This window comes from Prorops nasuta, unplaced genomic scaffold (genome assembly GCF_024137725.1).
Source record: "Prorops nasuta isolate Cenicafe-Biocafe unplaced genomic scaffold, Cenicafe_Pnas_1.2 PNAS00033, whole genome shotgun sequence".
Lineage (NCBI taxonomy): Eukaryota > Metazoa > Arthropoda > Insecta > Hymenoptera > Bethylidae > Prorops > Prorops nasuta.
Genome location: NW_027116830.1, coordinates 1,927,588 through 1,945,021, shown reverse-complemented (window position 1 = coordinate 1,945,021; position 17,434 = coordinate 1,927,588). Strand labels below are relative to the sequence as shown.

General features: G+C 32.9%; 4 protein-coding genes across 5 annotated transcripts in view; 1 reads left to right on the top strand and 3 right to left on the bottom strand.

Annotated features, from left to right (window-relative positions):
• Nucleotides 1-241: 241 nt before the first annotated feature.
• coro (protein coronin) lies at nt 242-6,272 on the bottom strand. Its single transcript, XM_066743373.1, has 6 exons — nt 6,173-6,272; nt 4,435-4,643; nt 3,869-4,350; nt 1,966-2,344; nt 1,638-1,880; nt 242-1,566 (listed from the first exon to the last, which is right to left on the bottom strand). Exons 2-6 carry the CDS (start codon nt 4,630-4,632, stop codon nt 1,393-1,395), a joined length of 1,476 nt encoding a protein of 491 aa, XP_066599470.1. The 5' UTR covers nt 4,633-4,643; nt 6,173-6,272; the 3' UTR covers nt 242-1,392.
• Nucleotides 6,273-6,378: 106 nt separating this feature from the next.
• LOC136783309 (uncharacterized) lies at nt 6,379-9,413 on the bottom strand. The gene is made up of 5 exons (XM_066743375.1): nt 8,562-9,413; nt 7,934-8,314; nt 7,596-7,856; nt 7,033-7,526; nt 6,379-6,960 (listed from the first exon to the last, which is right to left on the bottom strand). Exons 1-5 carry the CDS (start codon nt 8,718-8,720, stop codon nt 6,810-6,812), a joined length of 1,446 nt encoding a protein of 481 aa, XP_066599472.1. The 5' UTR covers nt 8,721-9,413; the 3' UTR covers nt 6,379-6,809.
• LOC136783331 (zinc finger protein OZF-like) overlaps nt 8,831-17,434 on the bottom strand; it is a 64,567-nt gene continuing 55,963 nt past the window's right edge. Inside the window, exons 3-4 of the mRNA XM_066743425.1 lie at nt 9,547-9,898; nt 8,831-8,945 (exon numbers count right to left, since the gene is read on the bottom strand). Coding sequence (XP_066599522.1) covers nt 9,770-9,898 — 129 coding nt within the window. The 3' untranslated portion in view covers nt 8,831-8,945; nt 9,547-9,769. The remainder of the gene's footprint in view (nt 8,946-9,546; nt 9,899-17,434) is intronic.
• On the top strand, nt 9,773-17,285 carry Hecw (Hecw ubiquitin protein ligase). 2 transcript variants are annotated; one of them, XM_066743282.1, is made up of 10 exons: nt 9,773-9,923; nt 10,269-11,728; nt 11,805-12,092; nt 12,171-12,369; nt 12,452-12,990; nt 13,063-13,400; nt 13,526-13,726; nt 13,819-14,394; nt 14,462-14,845; nt 14,939-17,285. In XM_066743282.1, the coding sequence occupies exons 2-10, from the start codon at nt 10,325-10,327 to the stop codon at nt 15,063-15,065; spliced, it is 4,056 nt and encodes a 1,351-aa protein (XP_066599379.1). In that variant the 5' UTR covers nt 9,773-9,923; nt 10,269-10,324; the 3' UTR covers nt 15,066-17,285. The 2 variants fall into 2 exon arrangements, with proteins under 2 accessions (XP_066599379.1, XP_066599380.1); XM_066743283.1 differs by having other exon boundaries at nt 14,954-17,284.

Genomic DNA, 17,434 nt, shown 5'->3' with positions numbered 1-17,434 from the left:
TTTAATATCTTCTCTCTTTTCGTGAATCTGTTTTTATTTGTTTGCCCAGATTAAATTGTATTAAAAATCATAAAATTAAATTTGAAAAAAATTGATAGATAATGATACTTATTTTTTCTACATTATCAACCTCGATAGATAATAATTAAACAATTACTTTCTTTTTTGTTAGCCTCTGTTAATATTGACTAATAGAAGAACAAATAAGATGAATAAAATAAAGGAAAGATTAATTATTAACAATATTTAACTTTATTGTTGCTTCTGTACAAAATGCATTTTGTAGTAGCCGATTATCATGTCAGAAAAATATTAATATTAATATAAATTATTTCATTTCATGGCAATATTTGTTATTGTCTCTTTCTTATGTAAAATATATATATATTTATATATATATGTTTTTTTTCATTTACGTCAGACATAAATGTAAGTATTCACACTATGCATCAAAGAATATTTTTCGTTTCTTCTTACTTTACAATTTTATATCTGTACAGTTAATTTCAGACTCAAGTCACTATAGCAAATATTCTGTTAAAATTGCATTTATGTACCTATATATAAAATTTCGAGGAGCTGACAATGTAAAGCGTATCGAGTTACATTCGAGCGTTTTTGCGTTTTTTTAGTTGAACGTAACATTATTAGCACATCCTACAAAGGCATGTAGAAACAAAATACACGATCTTTCGTAATATTGTTGTTGAAATTTATTATTAATTGAGAGTTCAATCTCATGAGCAGATGCAAGAAAGAAACAGCAAATTAAATAATTTATCCATTGAATTTGTTCAATTAACCCTTAGAGGCATAATTTTCATTCCTTACTCTTAATGAAAAAAATATTTTGTACATTTTAAGAGAATATATACATAGTTAATATAATTATTTAAAAAATTCTCTTATAATGTAAAATAACGAAATAATTAGTCATCAGCCAAATTTATAAATGTCCATTAATTCTTTGAAATACGCTTTGTAACTGTTTAAAGATGTTGTTTATCTTTGATAAAACTATGCTTTTAAGGATTAACATTTAAAAGTAGAATAGCGTAATTGCATATTAAGTTATATTCACTACTGATAGTTAAAATACTAAAATACTGAAAACAAAAGGCACATTTCAATCAGTCTTTCAATATATCTTTCTTGCATCGAATTATAATTAATCTTTAAAAGGGTTTTCGGCACATAGATAGTTTAAGCGCGATGTATATGAATAAATGAATCAATAAATAGCAAAAGGCAGTTTAAGGAATTAGAGACACACTAGTAAACACTAAAATCTACTATTTACACAAATTGTTATATCAAAATATATCATTGTTCTTATTACACAATTAATTAGTTTTCAGTATTACTGTTAGCAGTTGATAACTTGACTTCATATTACACTTCATCAGAAGCTAGAGCCTCAGCAGGAGAGGCGGCTTTTTCATTTCTCTCTTCCTCTTTCATCTGAAGAGCAACAGCTGACTCCAACACTCGTATCCTACCTTCATGTTTAACAATAACAGCTTTTAGTTTTCTTATTTCTTCTGTAAACTCTTTCAGCAGATCCTCCTACAGCAAAAAAATTCTCTCTTTACCAAATAGTTATAAGAAATTATTACAAAACTATTCAATATTCTTACAGTGACACCAGTCGATGACTGATTAGCGTTTTGAGCAGAATTCGATCCCACTTTTGCACCTTTACTTAAGATATTTGACTTTTTCTGCACCTTCAGTTCATTCTTTGACGTGCATGGTTGGTAGCCATCCCTCAAGGAAATTAATAAAGGATCGGCATTAGCACCACCTTCCCATTGTTCAGCGGATATTGCTGCAGTATCTCCGGGAGTATCCGGATATAAATCCTCTTGAAACAGCTCTGACTGTAAAACGATTTCGAACAGAGGCAAAATTAAAAAATTGTGAATTTAGGTTAATATAAATTATTTTACGACTATTTTTTTATACCTTTCTTGGTACTGTCATCGAAATGACTTGACAGAGTCCAGAATTGTTTAGACGATAAAATCGGCTAATTTCGCAACTGTTCACGTCGCAGCCACGTTTCGGCATCATTCCTATACCTCTTTGAGGATCCGGCGTTTGGAAGGTATTTATGTAGTGTACAAATGGGGGCTCGGGAGTTATCTCAAAGTAACGTATTACGGAATCTCCTTTACCGCACAAGTACACAAGATTTGTATCAGGATCGTAGAGTGGAAACATAACTCCATTGCTGGTATCCAATTCTACCATAACTATTGGCTCGCCAAGCATATCAGGAGCACGAAGAGAATACTGCCTTTCCGACATCTTGCTAAAACCTGTTGTGAAAATTAGGCCTCCCCTGGAAATTCAATGGCTTTATTACACTCTGAGATCCAAACTTCCTCAATGAAAATATTTTATGTTACACAAGTATTTTGAATACGAATTTTTTATTCAAATTATCCTGAAATTATTAATGAAGAATTAAACAATGGTTAAAAGAATATATATTCCTATTAACAAAAATTTTTTATTTTGTCTTTCTCTCTTACTCTTTTTTTCATCTCAGTGGTGATACATTATTTTGTATCTTGAATTAATTTAGAATATCATGATACAATTACATCCACCTTGTACGATAAGATATCAATTGTTATGAAAAGTTTTTGACATGGAAGTGTGGACCTTATTTCCAGGAGCAAAATGTTCTTATAATAATTTATTACTTGGTACATTTTTTCCTTATCAAATAGTACACTGATTTAACCAATTAATATATAATACTTACTTTAATATCAATGTAGATACTACAGAGAGTAGACTTCTTCATTACCAGATGTTTAAAATTGGTATCCCATTATGATGCAATTTTAATCTTCATGTGTTTTTCCATTACAAATAGTAAACCTCGCACTACGCAAATTGGAAAGACCATGAATGTAATGAAAAAAAAAGTGAAAGATTCATCTAGTCATTGCAGTCTTTACCAAAGCTCTTGCAAGTCTTTTTTTATAGCATAAATGAGAAGACATGAAAAGACAACAAGCAATTTTAATACATCAAAATGATTTCTTTGTTTCAATTAAACTTGTGGATAATAATTGTTCCCTTAATATAAAATATGTTTAACATGCTTATACAGGATAAAAGGTGGATGTATATCGTTTGATGCTTGATTTGTGTAGAAAAGAGATAGACTGCGATAAATAAAAGAGCACATATTCCATCTGTAGCTTTGCTACTGCATAATTGATCTTAAAGCTTTCTTGAATTCATGCCACTTTGAAGAAAATATAGCATTGTAGACCAAAGAATGTCTCTGCTTCTAAAATTTTGCAGCACCAGCTGGCATCATAAATAGTGCCAAAGAGTTTAGATTTAAATCTTTCTTGTTTGTTTTATTTCTAATTTGATTATGAAGCAAAAGAAGCGGTAAATAAAACTTTTGTGCATCTCAAACTAAATATTTCAAGAAGCCTTTTGAGTACAGCAGCTCTTAATGTTCTGTAGTATTTTTTTCTTTTTTGATTATGCCTAAATCATGTCTATGCACCATCACCAAATGTATCACCACTTTAATCTAATTAAAATGTATTGATTATCGTGATTATATGGAAGGAATATAAATTCTCAAGGTATAAACAGTGTATTATTGTGATGTAGGCAGAAATATTGTACTAACTACTCAGCATTCCTCCATCATAAAAGCTTAATATAAATATAAAAAAAAAGGAAGAGAACAAACTAATATTTAATGCATAAAAGCATTTAAACATTACAATATTATACAAATTGAACAACCTACCAACTGAATTTTGGCTACAAATAAAATTTGTGTTGTTACTAGTGCCTTTAGAATTAATGACTGAAATATTTTACATACCTGAGGAAAATTGCACGAGTTGCTTTGCTTCCTTCATGTGCGATTGCATCTTCCAGCACCTCCCCTGATCGAGGATCCAAAATTCTGATTTTTTTATCTTTACAGGTTGTGACTAGTCTGGAACCATCCCAGTTCCAGCATGCAGAATAGACAACATCAGGATGACAGTCTATTCGAACCATAGCTTCTCCAGTGCCAACATTCCAAATAATAACAAGATTGTCAGATCCAGCAGTGAGCAAAACATTTAAAGCTGTTGGATGCCACAGTACTAGCCCTACCCTACGTTGGTGCAGCTGTAGATCAACTACAGACTCTGTTAATGTACGAGAGATACCACCATCTGGTATTTGCCAAACCTTTACCACACAATCTTCTGAACCAGAGGCAATAATATTATCATTGTGAGGGCACCATGCAATATCCAACACTGGGCCCTTGTGACCTCCTACTAGAGGATGATCAGCCGATATCCTTCCAACCTTTGAACGAATGTTTATATCTTAGTTAAGACACAAATGATAAAAATTATCTGTCAACCCTTGAAAGAAGGACATACGAAATACCTTGTTGTGAGGTAGAACGATGAAGGCTCCTCCTCCAGCGGACTCGACGATAATGGCGAGGAATTTTGGGTTAACAGCACAAAAGGTGGAGTCCCAAGAAGACTTTGATACTCTAATATTGTCATAGCACTGCTCTCGTTTTAGGGCTGTTCCGTACACGTGGCGGAATTTACTACTGCGCACTACGCGGAAAGACATGTCTGCAGCTACTGGAAAGAATAAAAGTTTAATAATAACAAAGAAACTAAGAATAGGGACAAAAACCAAAAGGTAGGGGGAGGTGAAGTTAGGTTAAGTCAGGGCCGAACCGGGTATAATTGCCTTGATAAATAATTATTACGTAGGGTATCCGGGTGTGGGCGTCAGGCGTCCAGCATCCCCCTGCTTATAAATAGTTTCCCCACCCCCTTTTATGTAGGAACGAGCGCAAAGTACCGATATAAGGATATATCTTCGAGTGTTTCTATCCAAAAGTTACAAACATTTTTAATATAACGCCTAGTTCTTTCCCACGGTCTATTTCTACTTTCGGTTGATATAAAGACTGAAAATTTCTGCTTTACCCCTTTTTTTTTCTCCTCGCTATTTTCTTCCCTTCCTTTATTTTTGACTAACCTTTTAATACGTAGTATTCATCTTTATCTCTCCTTCTTCTATCTCTCTTTCTCTCTCTCTTTTCCCCTTTCACTCTATGATATCACAACTCAACCACAAAGTCACTTCTCTCGGATTTGCTATTCCAACGATGATTCATTCTACTTTATACAAACGCATACCGCTGAAATGTCTCTTTTTACGGATTATTACTCGACAGAATTTATCAGCTTTATTTGTACTCCCGTCCTGACCCAGTGCTTTCATTTCTAAAAGTATTTTCGTTCCAGAGAAAGAGGGAGAAAGAAAAAGGAAGAGAGGGGGGGAGGAAATCTCCCGTTTTAAAGATTTTTTTCACGTTTTTCTTATTGCTGAATTTTAGCAAACGATCAAACAAGGATTCACCTTTTTCTCCGAAATGCACAAAAAGATTTACATAGCTCAGGATACTTTTGGAGAAATCCCCTCACGAAGTGGATGGATGAGGTACACGTTGAAAATATATCTTGAATTTCGCGCACTTCCGTCCAATGCCTCGTTAAAAGCCCACACTTTCGAGAAACCGCGAATTACCCCAATTATTTTGCAAATCAGATGAATTTTTTACACGTAAACATAAGTAGCATGTGACTTTTCCGGTTTTTTATTGTGATTTTTTAGTAGCCAAGATCCAAGTTGAGGGATCTATGGAATATATCGAGTCAGACTTGAGAGATTATTCGTAGATTCCGGTCGATAAAGAGAGATGCGTGAAGTTTGCACGATCACCGCCGTTAGAACAGCGCCAAAGCGCAAGACGAATAGGCCCGTTTAGGAACACCTTATTTGGAAATGCGCACCCTCTCCACGTGAATATATAGCTACCCCTCTTATCCCTGTATTTTGTCAATTTCAACTTCGAAGAGAATCATTATCCAATTTTTTTTTTTAAAATCACCGATCCTTTTTCATGCACTTTTCCAAAACCATACCATTCCTTCTCAATAAAGCGTTTTAGAGTTTCACAAGAGACTAATCTGTTAAAGTTTATTAATATAATTAATAATAGAAAAATAAACACTCGTATTACTTTGATTTTTGTGTCAGGGATAATTTTTCAAAGCAACAATAACAATTTACAAAGCAGAATATAAAGAATTTTTACCGAGAAATTTTTCCCGTTGACAAGCCTTGCACACTTTGGAAAAGAACTCTCTTGCTCTTTCATTCTCTCCATCTTTTTCTCTCTTTCTCTGGTACCCCCAAATTTAACACGGTCTGAAAAAGCTATGCGCACGCGCTTCTACGTAACATGGCAGAAGACGTTAATAATTACACAAAACTTCCCCTCGTACAAAATAATCCTTTCAGTTAGCTGAAAATATCAATTTTATTTCCAACAATTTTCATACAGGGGATACGTAACTTTATTTTCTATTTTTTTGCTAGTTTTTCTTTCTTTTTTCTCAATTACAAAACTTCTTCTTAGTAGGAAGTCGTGTACAATCTCTTAAAAAGATTGAACAATATTCGTTGGATAAAATAAATTTTTTCATCGTACCATTAAAAATTTAAGGCATTTTTCTTGCTCGCTAATTAATCATTTCGATAAACGGTGAGCGATCTCGTTTTGAAATGTACAAAGCTTAAGTACATTCTTGAAAAAATACATTTGCTGGCTGTAAGTACACAAATCCCGCGAATTAAAAGTTCAATAAATTATATACATATTTACAATTTCGTAATAAATTCATTCTAATCTTAATCGGAATCTCGCTTATGGGAATACTTTCCTGACAGTTCTAGTTATTTGATTTGTTGTACGAAGTTCTACCAGCTAATTCCAACAAGTAACGATCAGGATGATCCAGCCATTCCGCAGCGCTTAATTTTACAATTCTTTGCTTTTCTGCTTCCTTTACTTGCCATTTCTTGATGTCCAATTGGCGCTCGCTAAGAAGTGATATAAATTTGATAAAATACATAAGATATACTCTTTATAAAAGATACAATCAAAGTTTTTACCGTAATTGTTGGTTTCCACAGCCCCAAACCTCTAAATTAGCAATACGGTACGGTACTCCAGTTACGGAGACGGATGAAAAAGAGTCATCGATACTGATGGAAGGACTGCGCGGATTACTACCAAATCTTAGTCCATGGGGATATCCTCTAATCCCTGTATTTAAGTACAAAGTTTTCGTTCCCTTTTCTACTATTTTGTATGAAGGAAAAATTTCTACACATATCGAATCCTCGTCGCCCCAGTAAAGGTGACTTTCTCGCCATTCCACAGCTGAACAGACACAAAATGTAGGGCGTTCTACATCCTTATTCAAACTCTCAGCCCTTATAAATAATATTGTAGGACCTCGATACCCTAGCACATGGTGCAAAAATCTATTGGCACCTGTTCCATGCTCGTTACTGCTATACAGCAAAGTCCAGTGTCTTGGAACAATATTCCCTGTTGATGATGCTATAACCACATTGGCAATGTCCTTATTTACTATGTTTCCCTATATTAATTATGATCAATATAGTAATCTATACATTTTATTGTTTACATAATTAGAGATATTACTTACTTGCAAATAAACAACAGGCAATGTACTAGACAAAATCCAAATGTAGCTTAATGGAAGGCCATTTTGAGATATAGAATTTTCAGCTGCTGGTGTGTCAACCTCCAAGCTTAATTGTTCTTTGGCAACTGGGGCTTTATCATTTCTATAAGCTGTTGTCAATACATGAATGACAAATCTATGCAAACCACTAATAACATTTGGACAGTGCTGCCAGATCCAATTGCTCACATAGCTGGTGGATAAAGTTTCTTTACCATGGAACTAAAATTGATTTGCTATTAAATATAAAAATAAATAGTTCAAATACTGAATAAATAAAAAACAAGAATATTACTAACACATGAAGTAGTAATTGAATTTATTAGTGGTTCCAAATGTGGACACAAAGCAAGACCAGTACTATTGGTTGCTATCTGATAGCATATCATCAATAACTCTTTTAAAAAACCTGAAGTCACTTCTCCATTACCATTAATATTCGAATACATTTTGACATAATTCTCCAAAACCTTTTGATCATTCATCACTGCCAAAAATTTCTCAGTTTGCTGTTTAAAAGCTGGCACAGTCAAATAAGGCGTTGATGAATTAGAGTAGTGGTACAAATAAGTAAACAACTTTTCAGACAAATTTGGATAGTTGGGAAAAAGATATTTGGTGAATATTGACTTTGTAATGCCATGGCTATATTCTTCCCGTTGAGCATGGGTCAGTAAGATCTGTAACAGAAAACTTTAGATTACTCCTTTCATTAATTAAATATTCATTATTTCTATAATTACAATAAAAGGATATTATTCTCACAAGGTGTCACTTTTTATAACCAATGAAATACATATTTGATAAGCTGTTGCATTTGGTAGGATAAAGAGAATAAAAATGACATTAGTCAAAACAAGGAAGAAATAGATAACCTAACAAATTGGAAAATCACAGGGTAATTAATACAACGTGTAAGTATATTACCTTAGCCAAGCAGTCAATTGGAAAAAATTGAGAGTGATAATTATGCCCATTATCAATTACGGAGGAACTTTGCGTGGTTTTAGAAGCTGGTGCACTGACACGAGCTGTTTCAGTCTTCTTATTGTGTGCATTTCCGATGCGTGTCATTTGATTACCCATTTTAATATTCAATTGAAGCCTTTTTTTCACCCTTTATATTGACGTCACATTACTCTTTTAACGATGCTCCAAACTGCAGAAGCGTTAACGTTAAATCATCAGACGATATTAGGTCGATTTCGCCTAATGTTTGCAAATCACGTTGTTAAACTTTTTCTCTCCTTTCTCTCTTCTCGCGTTTCTTTGTATTTAGTTATTATACATACAAACTGACATATAACGACTCTGCTCGGAAAAAATGCTGATATAAATTGTATGGAAAAAGATAGAAACAATATTATAGAAAGAGACAGAGATGGAGGGGCAGGGAGGGAGTGAAAAAGAGAAAAAGAGAAAAAGAGAGAGAGAGAGAGATTTAAAACATAAAGCCCACAATTTTTTTTATGTGTACGTGACAGTTCGTCAAAAGGGGATGTTTTATTTAGTAAAAATTGATCAGGCACTTTTAATGTTGTAGAAGTCATTTAATGAGTAGTTTTTGGAATAACTATATATAAATAACTTGTAGCACAGTCAGCAGATACCATGCACTCTTCTCTCTCTTTTTCCATACCCAACCCAACTACTTCAACTGTATTAAAAACGTGCTCTCAAGGGTTGCTTTCCAGTTAGCCTGACAATCGACACAGTCAGACACAATCAAACACAAATGGTATATTGTAGGTCACACAAACTATGTATTTGTGTCTGATTGCGTCGATTTTCAGACTAACTGAAAAGCAACCAAGAGCATCAAGTCTCTCTCAATGGCTCTGTGTTCTCTGTCTAGATCGGCAAAATTGTGGTGGTCACATGAGAAGAGAAATGATATTTTTCTTGCTCTCACATTCTTACGTCAATAGATAAGGAGTGGGACAGAAGAAAAATTTACTTATTCGGTGAAGAAGATTTAAAATTTATCCGACATCTGACTTGTCCGAGTTTTTTCCTGCTCTTCTTCTCCTTCAAAATACCCCCACTTACCGTTTATGATGACGGTTTATGACGTCAGGTTAAAAAGAGAGAGCTATGTCCATTGGGCCGTGTTCCCTCTCTTTCTAATTTGATCATCATTTGTTTCGGAAGCAGTTGCATGCCAGTGTATGTGTACATAAAACAATGTAATTATTAGGTTTTAATGTAGTATTGTGAAGAAAATAACAATGGAGAATGCACATTTCCAATTTTCCATTTTGAATGTCACAAACAAGTTTTTCTTACTCGGTAAGTATTGGTAAATTAATTATTTCCTCTTAGTTTTCCTCACTCAGGACAAGATGTTCTCGAACATCTCGAATAACAAGTGAATAAAAACTTATCTGCTTTGATATTAAGGCATCAATGTATTATAAATTAATGGAGAAGAAGCATTAATAACACTCTTATTTTTAAGTTTTATAAAATATGATTGAAATAAGTATTTATTAATAATGTTGTTGCCATTTAACATACTAATGAATCATCAATGGTGTGTCATTTTATTAATAATCTATAAGTACAGTATATATAGAGTCACTTTCTACTATAAACCTATTATGTAACTTCATAACAATACATTTTTCTTTTCAGGAAACCATTATGTCAAAAGATGTTAGCATAAAACAATTGAGTTATGGTCTAAAATAATGCCGTCCGAAATAAATGTAATAAGTACTATATCCAAACAGGATAGCGAAACTTCAGACTCTGAAGCCAATTTTTCCGAGCTGTTAACCAGAGATGAAGAATTTACTACATGTGTCACAGCTGATAGATCCAATCCAAGTAACAATGATCTTAATCCATCTGGTATTGGTAACAATCTGGTAGATGGACTAGGAAATACATCAACATCAATTAAAAATGGCTTAGATCTAAATCATGAAATAAAACAAATGTCTCCTTCTGTAGGAGAAGTTGCAGCTAATATTAGGCTAAACTTAAAAGTAAGTGCAAATGTTATGGATGAAGCTGCCTCTTCAACTTTTGTATTTGAAGATAATAGTAATAATGGGTTATCAATAAGAAATGATGAAGAAGAAAAGTTTATTGATAAATTGGTTGATTCAAACTCTGAAGTAAATTATGAGGTTAATGAATCAACTAATAACCTGCCAGAAGATTATGCTGATAAAATCAGTTTGCACAAACACTTCCTAATAAAAAATGGGTACTCTTTAGAAAATCTTACATACCCATCCAAAGAAGTAGGAAACTGTAAATTAGCTATGTGTCCTAAAAGTGAAGAATGTAGAAAAGATGTATGTAGTCAAGGTCAATGCTTGAATAATTCAGATATGCCAGAAAGCCTTACTCCAAAAGTAAATGATGAAGTTACTAAACAAGTTTTAAATATAGATACATCTGTAAACTTTACAGGTGTTCTTGAAATGGCTACAAGCTCACCAGGTACTATTGTAGATGAATCCAAAAAAGAAACAACTTTAAATGAAGCTCATTCATCAAAAACAAATTTGGAATTTAAGCCCAATCTAAATGATTGTAGTAGCAGTGATAGTAGCATATTAACTAAAAAACCTTCAAAGCTGTGCACTACTAACACAAAATTTTATGGGAATGATAGCTATGATTTTCCTGAAAATAAACTAATGCATTTATCTGACTGTATACCAAAAAGCTTCCAAACATCTTCAAATTTTTTAAAAGACATGGGGGAAAGCAGTAGTTATAATAATAACAGTAGTGATGGTTTGTTAATGAAAGATATAAGTAATTTACTCAGCCATTCCAAAAGTACTTCTCAAAATGAAACTGAAATACATACAGAGAAATTTCCAGCACCATCTTTACCATCTTCTTCTAAAACAGTGAATTTTAATGATATTGTAAATATGACAGAATCATTTAAACTTCCTATTATATATGAAAATACTATATCACTACCAGAACCTTTGGCTACAAATAATCATTCACATTTGGAAGGAGCCCAAGGAGCAGATTTCACATTTCGTGCATCAAATAGTAGTGATGAAAGTAATTCTGATACAGAATCTCAACAAGCTTCAGTAGTCCACAGTGGTACTAAGAAAGTAAGACTAAAGGATAAGATAATAATTATAAACTTCACTTTATAAAAATATTAATAATTTTATTGTATTTTTTTAGAGAACAAATAATATAGGTACTGCATTAAAGGAAAATGTTGAATATTATCAATTGTGGGGAAGTACTGGGGGTCCTTTAATAAGGGATTCGTTATATGAAACCCTTTCTCCTGTTCCACCCCCATTACCTCCTAAAACAACTCATAGGCCTTTACAACGTAGCAACGCATTACCTACGGCTTTACCCCCTGTTTTACCTAAAAAGCAATTTCACTATCCTTCCCCAGTACATCCAAAAGATTGTTTTGGATTTGAAATGGTGGATCTTGATGAAGCAACAAATCTAAAAGTAATCTTTTAAAACTAATAAATATGTTTCTTATCTCATATTCTTTCAAACAATATAACAAGGTTTATGTCTTTTTAGCCTAGAACAGCAGTAACAAAAAGTATAGCTCTTTTAAGCACGCCAAGAGCACACAGACCCTTAACTCGGCCAGAGACTGTATTAAACTCTCAAGGGGAATGTCCTCCAACACCTACTCATCGGCCGAAGCCTTTACGCCTATTACCACAATGCCAATCGGCTGATGGACCATTGCCTGTGGATAAGCCACTTCCCCTACGTAAGAACTATTAAAAATTAATATTTATTTCAATATTATATTGTATAATTGTTTTCATCCAATGGATATATTTTGTTAATAGCTATTGAAGCTAGAACAGATAGCCATGGAAGAGTATTTTACATAGATCACATTAATCGCACAACCACCTGGCAAATGCCGAATTTATCCACAGTGCTCAGCAATCCTGGCTGTGATCTAAGAAGGCAGCAGTTAGATAGACGATACCAAAGTGTTCGTAGAACAATTTCACGACCAGATAATATTGATCGCGAAGCTGCCAGTTCAAGTTCGAATGGAAATCAACCAGAAACCAATGAACGCCATGGCGAACGTTCTGAGAGAGGCGATTTACAAATTTTTGACATTACAACCACTCCTCCAGTTTTATTCTTAACAAGACCAGACTTTTTTACTGTTCTGCATACAAATGCAGATGCAATGGAGTTATACAACCATAATCCAAGTTTGAGACGAATGATAAGTAAAATTAGAAGAGACGCTTACGTGTTTCCTGGATATGAACACAACAAGGATCTTGTAGCATTGATAAACTTTTTCTCTGATACGTCAAAGCCTTTACCCCCTAGATATGAGACAAAGTTAGATCAATCAGGAAAGGTAGACTAATATTTAAGTCATTAAATTATACAGAATTAATTGATACAGAGTACTAAATAATTATATTTACAGATATTTTTTATTAATCATGCAAGAAAGGCAACATCTTATATTGATCCAAGATTGCCAACAGACGCTGCCTATCCGAGAGTTTTATTTGATAAGGCTCCTGCATTACCGCCAAGACCCCAGCAGTCTGCAATTACTACTATGCCAGACATACCTGTAGCATACAATGACAAAGTCGTTGCTTTCTTGAGACAACCAAACATAATGGATATATTGAAAGAAAGACATTCAGCTTTGGGCCAAAATGCCGCACTTAGAGAAAAAGTAAACACTATTCGTGTGGAAGGTTCTTCTGCTTTGTTAAGATTAGGTCATGATGTTCCTTTAGCTGTAATGTTAAGGTAAATATAAATTTTTATGGAGTGGTGACTAATTTTATTAATTATGATCAATCTGATATCCAATTAAATTAAGGTAATTCTATTCAGGTCGATATGCTATAATATAATATTTTTGACATTTACAGTTTATTTGAACAAGAAATTATGTCTTACGTGCCTGGCAATGTCGGTAGATCACCTCTTAATAGTCCTCATGCTTCACCAGGATTGACTAGAGCTTCTGCTAGAGCACTGGCTCCTCATAGAAGAGATTTTGAAGAGAAGCTTAGAACATTTTATAGTAAATTAGAAAGTAAAGGCTATGGACAAGGTCCTGGAAAACTGAAGTACGTTCAATTCATATTTATCATATAATTATTTTTAATATAATAATGAATCTCGTGTGGATTAAATGTTATAACTAAATTTTGTCATTTAGATTGCGTATAAGAAGAAAGCATTTGCTTGAAGACGCTTTTAAACAAATAATGCCAGCACAAAAGAAGGATTTGCAAAAGGGCAAGCTAGTAGTAATTTTTGATAACGAAGAAGGTTTGGATTACGGTGGTCCTTCACGTGAATTTTTTTTTCATTTATCGCGCGAGCTTTTTAATCCATATTATGGATTATTCGAGTACTCTGCTAACGATACTTATACCGTACAAATATCCCCCATGTCAGCTTTTGTGGATAATTATCACGATTGGTTCAAGTTCTCAGGAAGAGTTTTGGGTTTAGCGTTGGTTCATCAATACTTGCTCGATGCATTTTTTACGCGACCATTTTACAAAGCTCTTTTACGAATACCTGCAAGCTTGAGTGATTTAGAAAGCTTAGATCAAGAATTTCACCAGAGTTTAATGTGGATTAAGGAAAGAAATATTAGTATAGAGCCTTTAGAGTTGACTTTCTCAGTTACCGAAGAACTGTTGGGTCAAGTTGCAGAGAGGGAGTTGAAACCAGGGGGAAGAAATATAGCGGTTACTGAAAAGAATAAAAAAGAATACCTTGAAAGGTACGTAGAGTTAAAATTAAACATCCAAAAAAACGATATCGTAATAAATTTATTATATTTTATTAAGGGTTGTTCGTTGGCGATTGGAACGAGGAGTAGCTGAACAGACGGAATCTTTAGTTCGCGGCTTCTATGAAGTGGTAGACAGAAATTTGGTATCAGTTTTTGACGCTCGCGAATTAGAGTTGGTAATAGCTGGATCAGCAGAAATAGATTTAAACGACTGGAGAGCGCATACAGAATATAGAAGTGGATATCACGATGCTCATCCTGTAATAGTTTGGTTCTGGAGTAGTATCAGTCGTTTTACAAATGAACAACGTCTGAGACTTCTTCAATTTGTTACTGGAACTTCAAGCATTCCATATGAAGGATTTGCGGCTTTAAGAGGTTCTACTGGGCCTAGAAAGTTTTGCATTGAAAAGTGGGGAAGGCCTAATAGTTTACCAAGGTACATTTTTCTGTTAGGAATATTTTTCTGTTTTTTAAATATTATGAGACTATTTTGACGTAGTTGTAAATTTTTTCTCGAATTTTATTTCAGACTTTTTTTTTCCAGAGCTCACACCTGCTTCAACCGTCTAGATCTGCCTCCTTATCCTACTCCTGAAATTTTGTATGAAAAACTTTTATTAGCTGTAGAAGAAACCAACACCTTTGGAATAGAATAAGATAGAGCAGCCTGCTTCACTTAGCAAAGTTATTTGTTATTGATGGAATTAATAAGAAATTATTCAGGTTTGGTAATATTATTGTTGATTAGTTTATCAATTTATAACAGTATGCAGCTAAATAATCTATAGTTACAATCATTAGAAGTATACAAAATTGTAAATAAGTGAAGATATGTCACGTCTCTTATTCTTGCTATAACGGTAAATGTTTTAACGCTTTAAATTTTTACCGCATAGAAGTAGGGTGATAATAAAAACGGGTAACGGAATGACAAGATTAAGAACAGCTATTTAAATGTTTCTGCTTCTGTGAGAGCTGACTTCTACTATTGTTATTTTAACTGGTTAATTGTGAAGCTTACTTATGGTACTTGAGAATACGTTTTATCATCTAAGAAAAGGACCGATGATTGAATCTCTAGTCTTTGCTTAAATATACTTAAATATTAAAAAAAAATTATAAAAAGTGGTTATAGGTAGTAGATTTTGTAACATTCCATTATCTATTTAATAGCAAATACAATTTTTGAAGAGATTTCAATGGAAAACACGATATGGCATCAGCAGTATTATTCCTATTTAATGTTTTAGATAAAAGTATATCAGTATATAATTTATAGTGCTTTTTTAATGAATGACATACACCACTAAATCTTTTGTTATACTCTAATAAATCATGAAAATAATTTTGTATTAGGTAGTCAATTCTTGATTAAAGCAAATCTCGCGTATTATTCAAATCTCGTGCATATAGAAAAAGAGATTTGAGAAGAAAATATTTAAATATGAAAACATTTAATCATGAATGGTAACTTATCTGATACAATTGCATAATTAAAAAAAGTGAGCTAATAGAGTAATATTTCCAATGATTAAATGCGATGAACAGATGCGTCGAACGATTGCTGTTTTAAACTATAACTTAATTTTGAATTGTTTTAATTGATAAATCATTTTTATAACATATGATATTAAAAGTTTTAAAAATTGATATACATTTAGAGTACCACTGCACTGAATAAACAAATCCTATTGTTTTATCCTTTAGGCCGTTGGAGAGCCATTTATAGTAGCATTACACAAATCTTGATTATTTACTCATTAAATATATTACTTCAATCGATAAAGTTTTGATGAAAAGGACCACTATTTTTAACACTTGATACCAGCAACTTAAAGGTTAAAATAATAGTCCATTTTTCTCAAAATTATTAAGTAACATATTTAGTGAGTAAACTCTGGTGAGTGTCTTACACCACAATAGTGGCCTTCCAGCAGCTTAAAAGTGAAATGTAATTAAGTTGTTGACACGTAATAAACAACGAAACATTTATATTGGTTGAAATTAATAGAAAATAACAAGCTATTGCATTTTTGGCAAATTTATAATGGAAAAGTCGATATATACAGTGTATATAATATTATAAACAAATAATGATAAGAGGAAAATATGAATTTGAGTCATAAAGTTTCATTTGGCGAAATATTGTAAATAATAATTACAATCTAAAATAATTAATTGTAATTAAGAGCTAACTGTTATTCGATTATTCAAAATAAATTATTAGAATGCATAATAGAATACTGATTAATCTTGACTGTCGCATTAAATTTTCGTTTTATTGAAGTAAATTTTATATGATTCTGTACAAAATTCATCTAAAAAATCAGAGTAGGTTAATTATGGAATGCCCCATTCTAGTTCCACCCTCGGTATGAAGATATAACGCGTAACCCATCCCACATAGCACTTTAAGTGTAAAAATGACAAACAGGTGTCGTTTTTAATTTATCTTTTAGCCGGCTATATCAACAAGGACGACTTTCAGAATGTTTCTACTTTTTAGTTATCTTTTAGACGGCTTTGTACTTTATAAGGTGCGTACCAATTATAAATTTAAAGTACATATGAACCATTGTAGCGTTTCAAAAATTTAAATTAGCAAGATTTTTATCAAAACATGGAGAGAGTTGGAAGGAAAATAGTGTCTCTCTCCCTTTAGTTGAGAATTTATCTATAGAGTACTTTATAAGTTGACACAGACCTAAAATCCCTGAAAGCCCTGTAGAGAATAGGGCTAAGGGGTTTTATATAAAATGCATTGGATAATTTAGCTTTTAGTGCTTACGTATAATTTTTAATCCTTAATAATCTGTTAACCCCCGAACCTATTAATTGTTTTATAAACCTTGCCCATAATTTTCAAAATTTTTTTATTAGTGACTTCAGGATATTTTCACGATATACTATACAGTTTACGTTACATAGTATTTTAGCCTGTTTCGACTTTCGAGTTCGAGTGGAGTTCGAGTGACGTCTATGAATACGGGCATATGAGTCAGCGGTGACGGGCACACACACAAGG

Coding starts and splice junctions, on each gene's coding strand:
- coro (XM_066743373.1), bottom strand. CDS start 4,632: ATGTCTTTCCGCGTAGTGCGCAGTAGTAAATTCCGCCACGTGTACGGA. Junction 4,351..4,434: donor TCGTTCTACCTCACAACAAG/GTATTTCGTATG, acceptor ATTCGTTCAAAG/GTTGGAAGGATATCGGCTGA. Junction 2,345..3,868: donor ACTCGTGCAATTTTCCTCAG/GTATGTAAAATA, acceptor TTGAATTTCCAG/GGGAGGCCTAATTTTCACAA.
- LOC136783309 (XM_066743375.1), bottom strand. CDS start 8,720: ATGGGTAATCAAATGACACGCATCGGAAATGCACACAATAAGAAGACT. Junction 7,527..7,595: donor TGCCTGTTGTTTATTTGCAA/GTAAGTAATATC, acceptor TAATTAATATAG/GGAAACATAGTAAATAAGGA. Junction 6,961..7,032: donor TGTGGAAACCAACAATTACG/GTAAAAACTTTG, acceptor ATCACTTCTTAG/CGAGCGCCAATTGGACATCA.
- Hecw (XM_066743282.1), top strand. CDS start 10,325: ATGCCGTCCGAAATAAATGTAATAAGTACTATATCCAAACAGGATAGC. Junction 11,729..11,804: donor TCCACAGTGGTACTAAGAAA/GTAAGACTAAAG, acceptor GTATTTTTTTAG/AGAACAAATAATATAGGTAC. Junction 12,093..12,170: donor ATGAAGCAACAAATCTAAAA/GTAATCTTTTAA, acceptor ATGTCTTTTTAG/CCTAGAACAGCAGTAACAAA.